This window comes from Ziziphus jujuba, chromosome 1 (genome assembly GCF_031755915.1).
Source record: "Ziziphus jujuba cultivar Dongzao chromosome 1, ASM3175591v1".
Lineage (NCBI taxonomy): Eukaryota > Viridiplantae > Streptophyta > Magnoliopsida > Rosales > Rhamnaceae > Ziziphus > Ziziphus jujuba.
The window spans coordinates 15,867,833-15,886,965 of record NC_083379.1 but is presented as its reverse complement, the minus strand read 5'-3'; the positions used below and the strand labels follow the sequence as shown (position 1 = coordinate 15,886,965).

General features: G+C 35.5%; 2 protein-coding genes across 4 annotated transcripts; one reads left to right on the top strand and one right to left on the bottom strand.

Moving 5' to 3' along the window:
• Nucleotides 1-1,034: 1,034 nt before the first annotated feature.
• LOC107420278 (tRNA wybutosine-synthesizing protein 2/3/4) lies at nucleotides 1,035-7,808 on the bottom strand. Of its 3 annotated transcripts, none has more exons than XR_003053326.3 (10): nucleotides 7,025-7,808; nucleotides 6,316-6,715; nucleotides 4,806-5,996; nucleotides 4,441-4,570; nucleotides 3,613-3,848; nucleotides 2,963-3,098; nucleotides 2,466-2,542; nucleotides 1,718-1,824; nucleotides 1,439-1,633; nucleotides 1,035-1,331 (listed from the first exon to the last, which is right to left on the bottom strand). XR_003053326.3 is itself a non-coding variant. In XM_048462006.2 (9 exons), exons 1-9 carry the CDS (start codon nucleotides 7,806-7,808, stop codon nucleotides 1,527-1,529), a joined length of 3,168 nt encoding a protein of 1,055 aa, XP_048317963.2. In that variant the 3' UTR covers nucleotides 1,035-1,526. The 3 variants fall into 3 exon arrangements, 1 of the variants encoding a protein (XP_048317963.2); XR_007237418.2 differs by having other exon boundaries at nucleotides 3,613-3,842; XM_048462006.2 differs by having other exon boundaries at nucleotides 1,035-1,633.
• Nucleotides 7,809-7,952: 144 nt separating this feature from the next.
• LOC107420273 (uncharacterized) lies at nucleotides 7,953-18,928 on the top strand. The gene is made up of 9 exons (XM_016029193.4): nucleotides 7,953-8,089; nucleotides 9,000-10,701; nucleotides 10,809-11,169; nucleotides 11,687-11,771; nucleotides 13,364-13,420; nucleotides 13,962-14,021; nucleotides 14,238-14,450; nucleotides 14,944-16,470; nucleotides 18,312-18,928. The coding sequence occupies exons 2-9, from the start codon at nucleotides 9,099-9,101 to the stop codon at nucleotides 18,741-18,743; spliced, it is 4,338 nt and encodes a 1,445-aa protein (XP_015884679.2). The 5' UTR covers nucleotides 7,953-8,089; nucleotides 9,000-9,098; the 3' UTR covers nucleotides 18,744-18,928.
• Nucleotides 18,929-19,133: the final 205 nt, after the last annotated feature.

Genomic DNA, 19,133 nt, shown 5'->3' with positions numbered 1-19,133 from the left:
AAAAAATAATTTTTTGAATAAAAAATTAATTAAATATTGATACATCATCTGTCATATTATTTAATCAACAAATTTAATTAATACTTTGATAAATCTAATATTATTATTAACTAAAAATAAAAATTACTCGTTACAACAATTTCAAAATTAATTTACATTTGATTTGATGTTAGATGATCTACAATATTCCTAAACTGAAAATACTAAAGTAAATTACTATTATTGTTGTTATTTTCTTTAGTAGAACCTAAAATATAGGGATAAACATTTAAATTTTTTTTTCTTGGGCTAATTTTCTTTAGCATGGATTCCAAAAAAAAATTACTTGGTAGCTTGTAGTCAAACTTGAATGAGGGCCATGTTTCTTGCTTGTTTACGTTAACAAAATTAAGCAGCACAAGACCCCAAAAGCCAACACATGAGTCCAATTTTATGAGAATCAAATTAATAAGCTCAATCAATATACCTTACACTTGCCGACTGACCTACCTTACACTTGCCAACTGACCTACAGCAACAAATACCCATAAAGCTTGTTCATAACTCCACTCTGTATTTATATTATATTATACTAGCAAAGCTTTTTATGTCGTTTTTTGGCATGCAAAAGTTTTATTAGCATTAGTTTTGTCGTTGACAATTGAGGATACGTAATCCGAAAGACATGGGTTTTATTTATCTTTTTATTTATTTATTTTTTTTAAAAGGGGTTTGCATTTTGCAGCAACATTTTAGTGAAAAAAGCATATCTCCCAGTCCCTGAACCATATCTGTTTCAATTCCTTTTCAAAATGAAATCCACATGTCATCCATCTAATTACCCTTCTATATTAACTCTTAAGAAAAAAGTTATTCATCAATACTATAAACAATTATTAATAAAATCTACATTGTTAGATCACATTCTAATAATTTAGGCAATTATCATTAAAAAATTTACTTTTAAAATTTTAATATAAAAATATAAAATTAAATATTCAAATTAAAATCTGTCATAGAAAATTATCCTTAATACTGACAAATAACAAAACTCATAATTCAAACATCATAATATATTACATCATAATATAATTCGTATAAATACAATCTACTTAAGATATAAAGAGCTAATTTTCTCGTTTCTACTAAATTTAAATTTAAATATTGTTGCTACCAGATATCATCAACACCGTAGTCACACTTGAGATATTCATCAAAATTTTGGAAATAACAAATACATCATATACCCATTAGCCAAGCACCAAGTCTAAGAGCTCCAAGCAATCCGGTTCCAAAAGCCAATGGAGGAATACGCATTACCAAATAAAGCTCGTTTCATCCTAGGATATTTGCTGCATTAAAATCATAACATAAGCTCAATAGAAAGCTTCACTACAAACGCTTACTACTTTCACACTCTTCTTTGATATTTTATCAAAGCCTACGAATCTCATCTAACCTTAATATATGGTCATTGTGTTACCAGGACCCCTTGGAAATGTGGGTTATGAAAAATTTGCCATCTTCAATAGGTATTCCTTCAACTGCTATCTCTGTGTCTGTATACATCTTACATCAGCTACAACATGACGGATGTGTGGAGCATACCATTTCACTCTCTCCAAATGCTCTATTTTAATTTCCCAGCAATAACCTGCTTACAAACATTTTTTTTCAGTGTTTAGTAGGCACAAAATGATACATTCCATGAAATGTCGTTGTACTTCTCTAATATTACCTTCGTTGTTAGCAATCTCATGTATTGAGTTTAAGACATGTTCAGTCCACAAACCCTCTTCCGAATCCTTCACATTCCCATGTATATGTAGTATCCCACCTTCACTCCTATACAATTAAAATGACCATCATAAAAATGATGCTCGTAAACAAAACTAAAACAAAAAGACACTAGTAGATATGAGAAGCCGACGAATATCATAAGAGTTAAAACACAGCTGAATCCACAACAAAGGCTTAAACTGGGAGATACACCATAGCAGAGAACTTCTTGATATTTGGATAAAGTTTACATCATATTGAAGAGCTTTACAAACCTAATCTGACCCGAGGCTAAGGTACCCACTGGGTAAAACTTTAGAGCCATCTTTGGTATGAACCAAAACTTGAGTCCATGCTAAGATGGCAGCAAACGATAATCTTTATGAGGGACACACGCATATCTACCAACTAGGAATTATTATTGTAGGTTATATCACTAACATTTTATGTTAGTCGCTTATACAATTTATTATTAGCTTAAGACAAGAAAATTTAAGCAGATCTATAATAACATGACAAAACAACTATCTAGAATTATGTCATTCGACAAGAAAGAGCACGTGCATGAGCCAAAACTATATTTTGGCTTTTAATGAGGATTTAATACTTTCCAACTAAGGTACTGCATCTATTATTTAGCTATAAGACATTATCATAATATAACCTGACATTTGACAAAAAGAACACTGAAAAGAATGACATTTCACCTTAATGCTCTAACAGCAGTAACCCAGCTACCCTCACTTGTTGGAAGAAGACCAAGACAAACTCGATCAGCCACTCCCTGCAAGAAAACAATCAAGACTCAGCAATCACAACTTTGCTTTCAGACATACCAAAAACATAATTGAAAGAAAGCAGACCAACTAATATCTTTGTTTCTTTATCCAGAGATTTGCCTAAAACAAACAGTGAAAAATGATCCATTTAACAAACATCAATTACTTCTGATTAAGGCGTAACTAATTCTGACGTAAGTCCAATGGACTTTCATTTCAGTATATGCAATTTCCATAATAAATCATCCTTTCTCAATCAGTAACAATCAGAATCAGATTGGTCATTTATAAATGAACACTTCCTAAGTGTGAACAAAACAGAATTTAGAAAACAATTATACTAGACTACTAGTCTATTGTATATTTAAAAAAAAAAAAAAAAAAAAAAAAAAAAAAAAACAACAACAACAACAGTGAAAATGTACCTTCGGTGCTGTGATCTTGTTGTCTCCCTCAAGTATGATACAACGATCAATAACTGAATTAGACTGCAGATTACGATGTAGTGCCTCAAGAGCATGGGGGTTCCATTCACAAGCATAAACTAGTTTTGCCTTGGCCCTGACCAACCAACTTTATTACTCAAAATAATACCAGTTGAAAAATGCAATAAAAGCAAGACCTTAAGTATGAAATTAATAAAGCAGTGGAAATGTTCATATCTAGAGCATCCATGACAGCAACCAATCAATGGGTAGAACCCAAGGTGTACTAGCCCAATGCTCCACGCAACCTTTTTTTATAATGGCTTTCCCATTTTTAACAATTTTTTAGGCAGATTGTAATTCTACAAAACATTTGGAATTTAAGTGTCGTCTACTTCTGACTTCCCTCGGATATAAAATATCTCCATATGCTCAATGAAACTTTATCATAGGCTGACAAGACTGACAGATACAACATGTTAGAATTTCATAACTTGAAGAAATTTACCATCAGGGACCAACAAACCAAGATTTTAAACTTCCAAACAGATAAAACATACATGGAGAAGAGAGAGACTGTCAGAGAGAAACAAATATACAATTGAAGATTCAGGCATAAGATAACTAAGCAGAATTTGATTATGCTATACCTGACGAGAAAAGGCAGCACAAAATATCCAATTCCAGCAAACAAATCCACAATAACCTCATTTCGACAGTCTAGACGGGCCATTCGGAGCTTCTCAGATAGGTTGCCCCAGGAGAACATGCACTTGGTAGCATCAAAAGAATAGATAATTCCATTTTCTCGATGATCAACCCAGCCACTATCCCCCACAAGAATCTCCAAACTACTATCCCTTGTACCTGTTGGCGCAACCTGGCCCTACCAAGTACCAGTAAATTAAAGTTGTGGATATATCAGCAAAAAAATTAACTAACCAATAATTAAAATAACAAAAGAATTTTAGCAAGGAAACTTCAAATAAAACTTTCTGTAATTCATGCTGGAATATTGTATTAAATTTCTAGGCCCCAGTTGAATTTTGTATTAAATACCATCAGCAAATGGCCAAATGGAGTGATAGATAGAAACATTTGTGAAAAGATTTCCATCCAAGATCAGAATTAGAAAATATTTATCCCCATAAGTACAGAGAAAAAAAAAAAAAAAAGTCAATATGTATGAACTTCAGGGGAAAAAATATATTGCTATATGAAAGTCGAATCTATGTTATTGTTGGCACTGTACTAAGCATATAAAATACATTCTTTTTTCTTTTATAACTTAGTAATAGTCAAAATAACTAATCCACGGTATAACATCCAGTGTCAGGCTGTCAGCCAGCAGAACCATAAGGACTACATTTACCAAATCATCACAAACAAGTACAATTAGATGGTAATGAAAAGAAAGCAGGCAGTGAAAACGAACAGGTCAGCAGAAATATCTGTCTGTGAAATCATACATAACTAACCTGTCTAGCAAGACGGTGAGTGTTAAGTGATTTCGCAATAGTAGGCCAGAGCTCCTTTCCAATTGAGTCCCATAAATGACTTTTAAAAGATGATACTGGAAGCACAATAATATCCCCAAGTCGCTCCCATCTAAAAATAAGTAGAAAAGTGAAAAGGCAAACAAAATTTTCATGAGTGAAACTAATTTTTTAAATAGACATGACATCCTCCAAAGTAGAATAGTCAATTATTTATGCAATAAAAATCTCCCCAGGAAACTCATCTATACATGTTTCTAACTGGAGAGCATACATGATATGATATTATATGGTTCACATCATTATGGAGACAAAAATATCAAAGAAGTGAAGTAAGGAAAACAAACCTTGTGGGTAGCTCCTCTAAAAGGCTGACAGGTAGACCGTTATTATTTATTAGAAAGGCTACAGCTTCATTCATTATCTTCAAGGGAGATTTGGCAGTTTTTCTTACTTCAACAACCTCATCTCTCTGCTTGGTAGCACCATGTTCCTTCAGAATGTTCAAGGCTTTCAAACAGTCGACCTCATTAAAAAAAGATCCTTTTTCAACTGATTCAACTATATTATTATCTTGTCCTTCAACTCCATATCTCAAAGAATGCTGCTTTTCACAAAACAATTCACAGAATTTCTCATTTACCGGAAAACAAATATATGTTCCATCTTCACTAGAGTAGACCTTCCTTTCGAGATCTAACCATTGAAACTTCTTCAATATATCCTTTCCCATTTTAGCATGTTTTCTTTCAAGTTGCAGAACCCAATATGAAGCAAGCTGCTCATTTCCGTCACTTGCAACAGGTAATACCATCTCAAAATTTAGGCCATGAGCTTCAGTTAAGGTTTGCATGTTTTCAGTTTGTGGATCTTGAAGCTCTTCATCTTTTTCTCTACTTTTCCCGTTACTTTTGTGAGTAACATGCTCTCTTTGAATTTCAGCTGGTTTAAGATTATCATCCAAAGATTGCAGGGGAAGCAAGTTAATTATCATTGGCTCACTAAACTTCGTTCCAAAGGCATAACAGGACGCACCACCCCCAACCATCACAAGATCATCACCAACAACATTGGCTGTGCTACGAACAAACAAATCTTTGCCAACAGAATTTAGTTTCACATGCCTCCATGTAAGGTAATGCAAATCCAGTATACTCAACTCCTCAAAATGTTGTCTAACCGGACAGCCACCAATAACACCAAGATAATTTTTGTAAACAAACATTGAGTGCGAGAACCTTGCATGTGGGCTTTTTCCTGCTGTAGTTTCTTTCTTCCATTGATATGTTTTTAAATTAAAACTGTACAAGTCTCCAAGTGCTTTTTCACCACTATATCCTCCAAAAAGGAATAGCTGAGATCCAAATGCCACAACAGAGTGTGAATGCCGAGGACAAGGCTGCTTCCCACTAACCAATAACTCTTGCCACTGCAAATTATCTGTGTTGAGAACGTGGAAAGATGAAGAGATGGTGTCATTGTTAAGCCCACCAAAGACATATATGTTTGGGCCAACAACTGCTGCAGCGTGCCGATGCCTATATAGCCGAAACATGTAAAAAGGATTTGAAATTAATTTGCTGTAAGATTAAGTTGATCTCACCTAACAAATGGACAGTATAGAATATTTCAGGAAAGCTTGAAGTGATACTGCAGATAGATCAGATATTCACAAAACTTATGGAAGACAATACATTCCTTCTAATTTTCCATATGGCAAGTTTGGTTTCTTCGATCACAATAACTACTACATTGATAAGTAACCCATAAAACATGGCTATGAAAACTCAATTTCAAAAATATGAAGCAGTAAAAAGGTGAACAATTTCAGACGCTAGAGAGCCAGTAAAACATCACCTGGGAGGAAAAGCGTCCCCAGAGCATTCTAAGAGCTTCCATTCTTTCTTGGCTATATTGAGGACCCACACATCGCTCAGAATTTTCTCAGGGTCGGCCCTACCACCAATAACAAACATAGAATCCCCAACCAAAGAAGATGTATGGCCTAAGCGCGGAGTCGGGCCACCCTCTACACCAAATGCTTTCAATGTGCCAAAGAATGGATCGAGCAGCAAAGAATTGTTTCTTCGTCCATGTCGTCCCATGCCTCCAAAGCCACCAAACACAAGAACTTTATTATGGTTTGTGCTGCCCAACGTACAAGCTGAGTGACCCCAAATGAAAAGGCTCTCAACAGGTTCACCAACAATCACCATCGGAACAATAGACAAACTGGAACTGTGAACTCCTATTGACCCTGCCAATGTTTCAAAGACTCAGACTTGCTTTCATTGCACGTTAAAAGGAAAGTTGTCCTGCAATCAAATGCAAATTAGTACGCAATGGTAATACTCAAGACTACAAATATGTTGTTATTGCAATCAAACTATATGATGCATGGTCCTCATCATTGCTCACATTCAGGAATCAGGATAGGCCAAGCGCGGAGATTTCTAGTTCCAACAGCTAATCAATAGAAGTAGAACACAAACACAGCTAAATCAAACAGTTCGCAATCATCAAATTCCATCACCAAATCACATATTATATTTATTGAACCACTGACCAGAATGAGCATCCCGAACTCTTCCTTGCAATTCGGGCTCCCTATCTTGATCACCATTACAAGCAACACCGCCACCGCCGCCACCACACACTGAAGCACTCTTATTATCCTCCACTGAACCTTTCACGGAGCTTCCATCATCAACACTCGACCCCACAAAACCATTACTTCGCAATGCCCGAAGAAACCCTTCGGTTCTCTTCCTATTGGCTTCCATTTTCTCATTAGCGATTTCAACAAGGTACCGAACGTACTCGGGAGACACCATAATCTTCTGGGTATCACCAAGTGGCAGCTCTAAACGTATCGAACACCGAATTGCAATAATAACCCGCTTGTTAGCACTGGTAATGCCCGACTCTCTGAACCCAGAAGCTATAGCAATGGAAACCAAAGACTGAGCCGAAGCGAGGTCTTTGCACTCGACGGCGACTATCAAGGGCTCGAATCTGAAAACAAGCTGGGATGGAGGATGACATTGAGTTGAGTGGGAAGAAGGAAAAAGAAGGTCTAGCACCGAGTCGGGATCGGCGGGGTCGTGAGTGATGAAGAGCCATGAGCCGCCTGAGGCTTTCTTCTTTGGCTTCGAGGTTGCGGTGGGTGACGGTTGGGAAAGGATAGAGATACGGCCAGAGCAGGAACTGGTAGTGAAGTAACAAGGGTGGCTATTGATTGCGTCGAGAAGGGGTATGATTGGGGTGTCCAACGTGCCCTTCGGTGATTTGTCTGTCTCTGTACACCCCAGTGACGCTAACGTCGCCGCTTTCCTTTTCTCGAACTCCATCGTTTTTCTGCCTCCTCTTCTCTGCGTTTTTCTGGAAAACTGAAAACCCTTCTAAAATCTCTATCGGGGAGACAAAGACGATTAACGCCTCGAGGGTACTTCTGGAATTTCACGAAATTAGATATGGTAAAACGCAGCGTTTAACTCTCGTCGCTGCTCTCCTCGCACTTTAACAAAACGAAAAAAAACAATTGCTCGTTTATCCGACACCTGCCTGAGTTACAGACCTTGAAGCCCTCCCTCGAAGCTTCCCAAATCTTTTCAAACGGAGATTCTAGTCGGTAAGTAAATCGACCCCATTTTTTTTCTTTCTTTATTTTTTTTTTTCAATTTTGGTTTTGAATTATGTTTTGAATGTGAATTGCAAAATTGTGATCAGATTACTTTTTGCCGTTTATTTTTGTTGTTCGTCCCGTGATTTTCAAAATTTTTGCGGATTAGGGTTTTTTGGTATTCAGATTATATATAATGCAATTTATTCCAATTGCAACTATGCTTCTGAATGTTGCATATTCGCTGGTTAAAAAAAGATTAGCTTTTGAAAATTACTACTGAAAAACGTAGGCTTTGCATGTTTAGTTCGATTTCGGGATCAACATGTTACTGTAATTGTTATTTTTTTTTTTTTCGATTTTGATGCAATAGACTTGGTTTATTTACTTTATTTTTGAAATAATTTATGAAAGTTTCGCATTCCTAAGGTTGAGTTCGTACTACCCGTTCCATTCGGTTGCTAAAGAAATTTGGTATTCAGGATGTCAAACAGATGCTTAAATACTTGTATGAATAAGAGTTGCATGCTCATTTCATTGGGAAAAATGATATTTGTCACCATTGGTAAATATCACTCGTGAGATTACTAATTAGTTCATGCTAAGAGTTCACTTTTCCATATAGGAATTTAGTTTTTTGAAAGGTAAAATTGATTTAAACATAACCGATTACTAATTAACACGTAAGCAAGGATCCCACCGCTGATATTCACCGCTAGTGATAAATAGCAATGCTCTTTCATTCGACTTGTTAAAAATTTATGCTGTTTAACTATTTACTTTTTCCTATCTTTCATGTCAATGAGCTATCGAATTGACCATGGATGCAAATCCTGATATTTGTTTGATCAATTCAATGCTATGCTTGTTGTTGATGTTGAATTTTTATTTTTTATTTCTACTTTCTGCATTGCTTCAGGTAGTGATAGGTGATTCTTTGTCATCTTGCGCGCATACCCCTTCAATGTTTCTATTACAATCCTACTTGTCAGAAACTTTTTTATAGTCAATGTGAAAAATGGCTTCATGTTCGAATCCCCAATCAACCAAACTTGGGTATCTCAGCAATCATAGTGCATTACCTAGTATCACAAATTTGTCTGAATGCAATGAGAGTTCCACGAAACCTGATGAGGAGGAAGAGGAGGATGAGGAGGAGGATATAGATTTCAATCCATTTCTTAAGGAAACCCCTTCACCAGAAGCTTCTTCAAGTCTAAGTTCTGAGATAGAAGGTTTAGATGCTGTTGACTGTGGCAAAAACATTATTGGTACTGTGGGTGTTGATTCATCAGAGCTGACCTGTGAAGTGCAAAATTGTGCTGGAGATCCTGATCATGGTGAGGAAGAAGTGGTGATGCAAACTGTAGCTTCTTCTGAAGGTACATTTGAAAAGGAATTCCCAAATAATTCTACCAGAGATCTTAAGAAAAGAGTGTCCACATTGCTTTCTCCCACAGAAGGTGAAATTGTTCAAGAAAAGGGTAACTTTTCAAGCAGTGGAATTGGTGTTAATGATGTTAGGGCAGGAGAATCAGGTGCTACCACTGATTCCCAGGAACGTATGATTGTATTAGATAATGAGGATGCAATCTGCAGACGTACCCGTGCTCGCTATTCACTAGCAAGTTTTACACTTGATGAACTTGAAACTTTTCTTCAGGAAACAGATGATGAAGATGACCTTCAAAATGTTGATGATGAAGAGGAGTACAGAAAATTTCTTGCTGCTGTATTGCTAGGTGGAGATAGTGGAGGTCAGTCAACACAAGAAAATGAAATTGCTGATGATGACGAGGATAATGATGCAGACTTTGAGATTGAACTTGAAGAGGCACTTGAGAGTGATGTCGATGAAAGAAGGGACAAAACTGAAGAGGATTATGAGATAAGTGGACGCAGGCCAGAGACTAGACAAAATAGTCGCAAAAAATCCTCTTCGCACTGTAAGAAGAAGTTTTTAGCACAGACAAGGAGACCATTGCGTCCCCTTTTACCTGTTTTTCCAAATGGACCAATTTCATCATTCTCCACTCAGGATGGGAAAACTTTTATGCCAGAGACGGTGTCAAACTGTCTCTCTTCACGGGCACAAGATGGTTATATAAATGGATTCACACCTCACCAAATAGGCCAGTTGCATTGTTTGATCCATGAGCATGTACAATTACTCATTCAAGTATTTTCTTTGTGTGCTTTTGATTCTTCTCGGCTTCACATTGCCTCCCAGGTTCAGAAATTGATTTTTGAGATGCTACATAAGCGCAATGAAGTGCTAGCATGGAAATCTGTATCATATCCCAGCAGTTGCTTTTGCACTCCATATATTTTCTCATCAGTTCCAAATGATGTCCCTAAATTCTTCCCCACACAATGCATTTCAGAATCGTCTCCTAGTTACACTGCAAATGAAATGTGCTCTACAAATAATCAGGCTTCCACTTCTGAAAATGTTTCACCTTCAAAAGGAACATGTGATAGTACTTCTAAATCTCAGGCGGGTTCTTTCAGAAATGTTGAGGGCTCTTTCTGGATGCCTTATATAAGTGGTCCAGTGCTAACCATACTGGATGCAGCTCCACTTAGTTTAGTTGGAAACTATATGAATGAAGTAGAGAATGGTATGTCATGATGGTCTAGAGTATTTTTCATGCTTTTGTACACATATGTTTGGTTAGAAGTTTAATCTTTATTCGTTTTTCCATTGATTTTGGAATTAATTTGACAGCGGTCCAGGAAAGTCGAAGGCGTCATGTGGAGTCTAGTTGTGATACTCGCTTTGAGAGGGAGCCTTTATTCCCCCTTCCTAGTTTCCCATCAGTTTCTCAATCTAATTGTGAAGGTTCAAGCAGAACCGCTTCCTCAGCTATCAATACAGTTTCACCTCCTTCCAGTCAACAACCCCCCAAGAAGACATTGGCTGCTACACTTGTTGAAAATACCAAGAAACAGTCAGTTGCTTTAGTCCCTAGGGAAATTTCAAAATTGTCTCAGAGATTTTTTCCTTTGTTTAATCCAGCATTATTTCCACATAAACCACCGCCTGCAGCGCATGCAAATAGGGTGCTCTTTACAGATGCAGAAGATGAGTGAGTTGCATTCTTACTGAAAAAGTTAGCCTAGCATTATGATAAACTTTATCTAGTTGATTGCTTTTTTTCTAAAGTAAATTCCTTGTCATGATCCATGCCACAGGAAAAATGGAGCCAACCGTTTCTCATTGCTTGTTCTTCTGAATATGATTTTTTTATTTCTTAGTTTAAAATAAAAAGAAAGAAATTATGGGCCTATAGTTGTATTTTTTTTTGGGTTTTTGGGTAGTATTTTTTATTCTGTTTAAAATGGAATTAACATATATTGACTAGCTTGCATTATGGCATATGTTCTTACAAATCAGCCCCTAGGTTTCAAATTGTCATGTTTATAAAACCATGTGACGTGGCTTGGAAAAAATGATAATTGTTTTGAATGTAAGCTTTACAGATGCAAAATTCTTGAAATTGATCTTTTAAGTTATATATTTCTTCTGTTCATCTACCTATAGTTTTTTTACAGTATAGTTCACTAGACTTGCTTGTGACAGTTTTAATGTGTATTTCGATACAGATTGCTGGCACTAGGCTTGATGGAATATAATACAGATTGGAAAGCAATTCAACAGCGTTTTCTTCCTTGCAAATCTAAGCATCAGGTAATTCATTTCTAGACCATATTATGTACATCAAGATTTGTTAATTACTCTTGTTTTCTGCTATTGTTTTCCTTCATTTATATTATCTGCCAAGGATATAGAGGTTGGCAGAGAAATTGCAAGTCAAAAGTATTTTCATGAATCAGTCAGCGATAAAATTTACATGATATTTCATTCATCATTCATGTGTGTATCTTTTGAGTTAGATTTGTATATGTTTGATGCTTAATAAATAAAAGAAATGTGGTCTGACTCAAATGAGCAGGGGTGAAACTAGGATAATTTGCTTAGGTGGCCATAGTGTAAATATATATATATATAAAATTTATTTTTATGATATACATATTTTCTTTTTCATATATAATAGTTAATATGAACAATTATAGAATATATGATTATTATTGTGATATTTAAAAAAAAAACCTTGAAAAGAATAACATATTTATTTGGCATAAATATAATATACAGATATAAAGAAATTAGTTGAAAAAATACATTATATATAGACATATTTGCCATACTGTAACAATGTTAATATAATAATACATCCATAGGTAAGTTAATTTAGTTTTTTAGACTAATTATTACATGTAGTAAGTTTAACTAGTAGCAATTATTTAAAATATACACCTATATATATATATGTATATAAGTTATCAAATAGAAAAAGATTACATTTAAAATCAAAACTAAAATCTAGTTATAGACAAGATAACAAATATGATTACATATTTATTCACCTTTATTTAACTATAATATGTTTACAAGAAACGCAAATTGAATTATGAACTGAATATTTCTCATTAGGAATTATTCATTCTATTTATTTGACTTAGAAGTTTTAAAGTTAACAGTTAAAAAGCACATTAAATTATTAATTGGACATATATTACTGTTACAAATTAAATTCATCTTATTTATTTAACTATAAGTATATATTAAAGTGTTTCACTTGAAAATCAATTTGATGTTTTATTTTGGCGGGCCAAATATCATTTCTCTAATTAGTTTTACTAATTCGTATAAAACTTAGTGCTGCAATCACGTGGTAACTGGTAAGCTATTAGAACAGGTGATATGATGATTGATGAAGCAGTAAGGTTTTTCTGAAAATTAGAAACTTTTTGACTTATCATGATTTAGTGAAAATTTGAGAGCTTCTCTAACCCTTGGTAAGGGAAAAATAGCATGTTCTGGTAGGTTGATTGCTTAGTGACTATGGCATTGTTTTATGATATTAGAATCAGCTTGTTTTCTTTTTACCTTTGATTTTTTGGCATATTTTATATATTACTCTGACTGGCTGAGAAAATATTATTTTTCATAGACTTTTTAATTCCTCAGAATTTTGATTTTTAGTTTGAGGGTTTTAGAATATGGGATAGGGATGTGAGATTTCTATATATTCTTGCACCTGTCCACCGTGTATACTTGATGCTATTCTGGTTGTTTAGGTCTCCTTTTGGTTGTTATTAATCGGTTTTCTTAAGATAGATGTAATGTCAATTGGAGATCTGTTGTAGTTATAAAATACATCTAGTGGTTCAGTGACTATAACCTTTTCTCATTGAACATGGCTGTTTCTGTTACAGATTTTTGTTAGGCAGAAAAATCGTTGCTCATCTAAAGCGCCAGAAAATCCAATAAAGGTATGTGGAAAGTATATAGAATGTAAATTTCAATTTATGTTTATATTCGGTGATGGTCATTATTAGGTGATTCAGTATGAAAGCATTGTACTGTTCTTTGAAGGTAGAGATCAATGTCTTTACTTTTCTATGAAACGCACCAAACCCTTTAAAATGTGTTTGTGTGTGATTTTTTTAAATCTTTTCTCTCCCCTCCTCCCTCCCTCCCTCTATCTCGCTTCTCTTCTCAAACTCTTTAGATATATCAATAGAAAAATTAAACTATAGTTGTGTTGTATCTTTCTAGAATGTGATTGGATTTGGATGTACAACTCTATAAAACAAGTTATCATGCTTAACCAAAGAAATGAATGTTTTTGGGATGATTATTTCATATGGTATATTTTATGCAATCAACTTTCAAGATTTGAGTGTGGACTTAATAGTTCGGGTTAATAACAAGTCACAGTTATGAACCTTGGTTTGTTATTAAATTGGTAGTCAAACAGTCTACAATTTTTATAAGGAAAATTTTACAATAATTATCTTTAACTTCATGCAGGCAGTTAGGAGGATGAAAACTTCTCCTTTAACTACAGAAGAGTTAGCATGCATTCAGGAGGTAATTTATTCAAAGCTTTTCATACTAAATGTATGGACATATAGATATATCTCTGTATGTATGTCTTTCCGCATAGAATTTCTTTTCTATCTAAATATACAAATTTTTATGTGTGTTTCATCTATATATCTAGAATATGATTCTCTTGAAATTATGAAGATCTATAATTTATTTTTGACTCTGACACATGTTTTATTATATGCCCAAATTTATCAGGGACTTAGGGTTTTTAAATATAATTGGATGTCCGTATGGCAATTCGTTGTCCCACATAGAGATCCATCCCTCTTGCCCCGACAGTGGCGGGTTGCCCTTGGTACTCAGAAGTCATATAAGCTTGATGCAGCAAAAAGGGAGAAGCGGCGATTATACGAATCAAAAAGAAGAAAGTGCAAAATTGCTGATTCATCAATTTGGCAAAATAAAGAGGTATATTTTCTTTTAATTAAGGCTTGAACAACTGAATCAATTTTAATTGTATATTGAAGTGGTGTTAGTGGCTCATATTTAGTCACAACCTCAAATTTCCATTATAAATTTTGTAGGTTGGGCTATATATATTATGCACCTATTATTTGTTGAATAGATTGAAACTGAGGTTCAATATACTCTAGAACTCTAGAATATGGAAATCAAAATTAACTATCAAAATGTGATGCATTGAAGATTTTGGATTCAACCTATGGAAGGGGAAGGACTAACCACCATTGTATGGCATGGTATTATTTGTTTATAATTTGTGTATATGAATTTGTATGTAATATGGTCTAAGTGTTTTTAATCCAGTGAGTATTATGAGGAGTGTAAGTGAATTTGGCTTCAGCCTTGTACTTGATTTAAAATATTTATGTTTGAGCTTGGATTATTGATTATTTCTTTTAGTGGATGGTAATATTCTTATAGAGTTTGGTGTTGACTGCAGGACTGCCATGCTGAAAATTCTGGTGGAGAGAATAATACTGCAGATGATTACATAGATAATTCAGGCAAAACTTATGTCCATGAGGCCTTTTTAGCAGATTGGAGACCAAATACCAATAATGGACACCCTCATGGTGCTATGCTGTCACAAGAACAGCTAAATAATTACAGGCCTGGAGAAGTTCCTCAGTCCCAGATTAGTAATGTGCAGCAGTTTCCATCTCTATCTAAGAATCCCCGGCATCCTTCATTTCATTCCATTGGTGTTAAAGAATCAGGGCCTAGTACCACTTTAGTAAATAATTCAGTATCTTCCAAGTCTTTAGGCACATCGAAATCCCAATTTCACCTTCGGCCTTATCGAGCTCGAAGAACTAATGGTGCACACTTAGTTAAATTAGCACCAGACTTGCCCCCTGTCAATCTTCCACCATCTGCCCGCATACTCCCTCAATCAGCCTTTAAAGGCTCACTCTCTGGTGCTGCTTCAGTGATTTCTGCTCATGGAAGTGGTATTGGTGATGCTGCAACTCCAAATATAGTTTCTCGAATTCCTCATGATGGAAGTTCTGGAATCACCCATGCTGTAAAATATAGACAGGAAAATAGTAATCTAATGAAAGATAGTCTTACAATTTTTCATGCACAAGAATCTAGAATTGTCAAAGACAAATGTACAGAGGAAGAAAGAAACATTGATTCTGATCTGCAGATGCATCCATTATTGTTCCAGACCCCTGAAGATGGACAACAGCCCTGTTACCCATTGAACTACAACACCACCAATTCCAGTTCTTTCAGTTTCTTTTCAGGAAATCAACCACAATTAAATCTAAGTCTTTTACACAATCCTCACCAAGAAAACCATGTTGGTTCTTGTACTACATCATTGAAGTCATCAACCTCACGGGGTATTGATTTCCATCCTCTTCTGCAAAGAACCGATTATCTTAATAGTGATTCAGTAAGTGCATGTTCAACTGCACAATTATCTGTTAGTTCAGGAGGCAAATATAATCAAATTCATTCTTCTTTTGATGCTGGTCAAAATAAGTCGCTGATTGATGGCAATCAACTTGCAAGGGGCTTACACCCTAGTTCTGATGAGAGAGGGAAAGAACTGGACTTGGAGATCCAGCTGAGTTCTACATCTAGAAAGGGGAAAGCTAGGGGTAGAGATGTCACACATAACTCAGTCAAGTCAATAATAAATGCTGCCGATTCTGGAGGTGCGCCGGAAGCTCAAGATAATAGTAGTTTATTATATCAGCATGCTGAAAATTCTCCATCAAATAGCCACATGCTTGTTTCAGGTGGCCACACATTGGTTGTACCAAGTAATAATAGTGGAAGATATGTGGACGATATGGCTGACCAGTCTCTTCCAGAGATTGTGATGGAACAGGAAGAGTTAAGTGATTCTGATGAAGAAAATGAAGAAAATGTCGAATTTGAGTGTGAGGAGATGGCTGATTCTGAAGCAGAGGAGGGATCAGGCTGTGAGCAAATTGCTGAGGTGAAGGCTAAGGTGATTTCTCCCTTTTTGTTTTGTTAATATCGGGATCGGTTGTGATAAGCATGCAATATATCTGCTTAGGATTGACATGATAGTTAATGCCACTAATTTTGTATGTAGCCTCATTGTAATTTGCTTCACCTTTCATATGGTGGTTAATGACAGTTCACTGTCACCCTTTTTCTGTGCAACATAGGATGATGGCATTTGACACATAGTATTGTCCTTCAGTTTCACCATCTGGCATTCCATAAGTTTCTTTTAAGTTGTAACACATTAAGACTAAAAGCAAATCTTAAATATATTCTCAAGGTAACCAGCTGTAGATGCACCTAACAAATTTGCTTGCAAAGTCTTATATCCTGTCTTACTTAGGGTTGGATATGCAAATTTTTTTATTTTTTTTTATTTTCTTGTTTTCCTTTCTTTCAAATCTGCGTAGTGTAGGTCCATTTTTTAGTCAATACCATAGGGATAATTAGTTGTGCAGAGAGCATTTCTCTCTCTTCTGTTTATTCTTATAACTTGTCCTGTCCTCTTTGAACGATTTCCACCACAATAAGCCTGTTTTATTGCTAGGCAGAACTCAAACCCAAGATCTAGCCTGTCCTTTTCCTCCCTGGTTCCTCCCCAGTACAATTTAAGAGAAAGTCCAGGCTCTGCTTTTAAGAAATTCAACAATGTGCGACACTTGACTGATTTGATGCTTGATTTCACATAATAATACATTGTTGTGTGTCTTATTTTGGTTTAGCAAGAATATTATCTCTATCTCTCTCTCTCTCTCTCTCTCTTGTCCCATATTTGCATTTATCTATCTCTGTGCTCTGTTGTCCCCATTATTTTGCTATTTGACAAGTTGGGATGCATTACTATATTTCTCTCACCATCTCTCAACAAGATTTACACTTAGGTGTATCTGTCTGTTGTCCCATGTTCTTTTGCTATACAACGTGTTGGGATGCAGTATGTTATTTCTGTCTCTATTTCTCACCAAGATTTACACATGGGCATGGCTATCTCTTTGTTCTGTTGTCCCTGTTATACCATTTGATATGTTGGGATGCATAACTACATTTGTATCTCTCAATACTCAACGAGATGCAGACTTTGTTATTCCCCGTTCTGTTGTCCCTCGTCCTTTTGCCATCTGAGATGTTGGGATTCATTACTATGTTTCTATCTAGAATCTCCTTCTGTCATGTTGAAATTGGTCTAGCCTTATATTATTTTAGGCTTTTAGCACCTTGTCTCCCTTGTTGTCAAGGCGTCCAAATTCTTTTCACAAGAAAGCATGTTATACTGACAACATGTTTTATTGCCAATTAAGAAATAAATGAATAATAAATTAACCACAATGAGGTTTTTCTACGAAAATGTATATTAGTAGAGGATAGGTGATCAACCCTAAAAAGTCCAACTGTCCCAACAAACCATGAATATCAACTTTTAAAGAAAAAGGCCTTCCACATTTGCTTGAAATTTTTCTGTTAACTGGTGTCTTAGAAAGCTAGCATTACGGTGTTAATTAGCACAGTTAATTAAAAAAGACAAACAAAAACCCCTTTAGGATGAACATAGGCAAGAATTAAGGATTCGGGGTTGGAGAAGAACAATTGCACATGCTTTGGATTTGTCCATATGAAGTCTTATAAATAAAGGATTACATGGGAAGTATAAAACTTGTTTTGAAGGCGACCTCAAATGCTAGGCCAATTTGGTTTTTGAAAACATATTGTTGGTCATGTTGCTCCTTTTGATCGTTAAGTAAGACTTGTCCGTAACCATATTTGTTCTTGGCTAATTGTTGTTTTCAATGTCTTAACCTACGATTTCCTTGCTTTTGTTAACAGAACGCCCCTAGAGCAGATTGTGGTGATAAACAATGTGAATCAAGAACTGATGATTTTAATTCTCAAGGCACTGTTCACATCCCTGGGAAGGAAATTCCTTCCTTGGAGTTAGGTTTGACAAGTCAAGCAAAGGATGCTGCTTGTAAATCTTCATGGTTGAGTTTACATTCATCTGTACCAGATCACCCTTCGCACATGTTGCGCAAACATGATGGTAGTCTAATTGGTGAAGGTGATGCTACCAAAAATTTGGCTTCGTGTCGTCCCAGCAGATCTTGCAAGAAGACCAAACCAAGCACAAAAGAAGTCACAACACAGAAACAAGCTTTGAACATGGAACACCAACTCAGCTTGGGTCCTCTTGCAATTCCTATAATGAGGAAACCCAGAAAACATGCTTGCAGAAATAATACAAGCTCGACCATAGAGTAGAAAATTGCAGGTGTGATTGTTTAAATAAGTTAGTTAGTCCCTGCTCTGTCTATAACTAGCTTTAGTTCATTAGCATATTTTTTCTACTTGGATGCCACCAATCCTTTTGGCAAGTGGTTTCCAAGCTCTAAGTTATGTACAGACAATTTTGGTTTGTATCATAATTCTCTTCCGGTTCTCGATAAGGCAGCTGAAAATCTTCCTAGAATGTCAGAAGGAAGCCATGTCGTAGAATAGACGATTTTTTCTTAGCCAGAAGTATGATAACAAATGGAAAACTTATCAAGTTGAAGGCGATCATTTTCAAAGCATTAAACATACAGAAAAGAAAAATGAAATAAAACAAAATAGAGTGGCGACATACAAAGGATTATAAAGGCGATGACATTT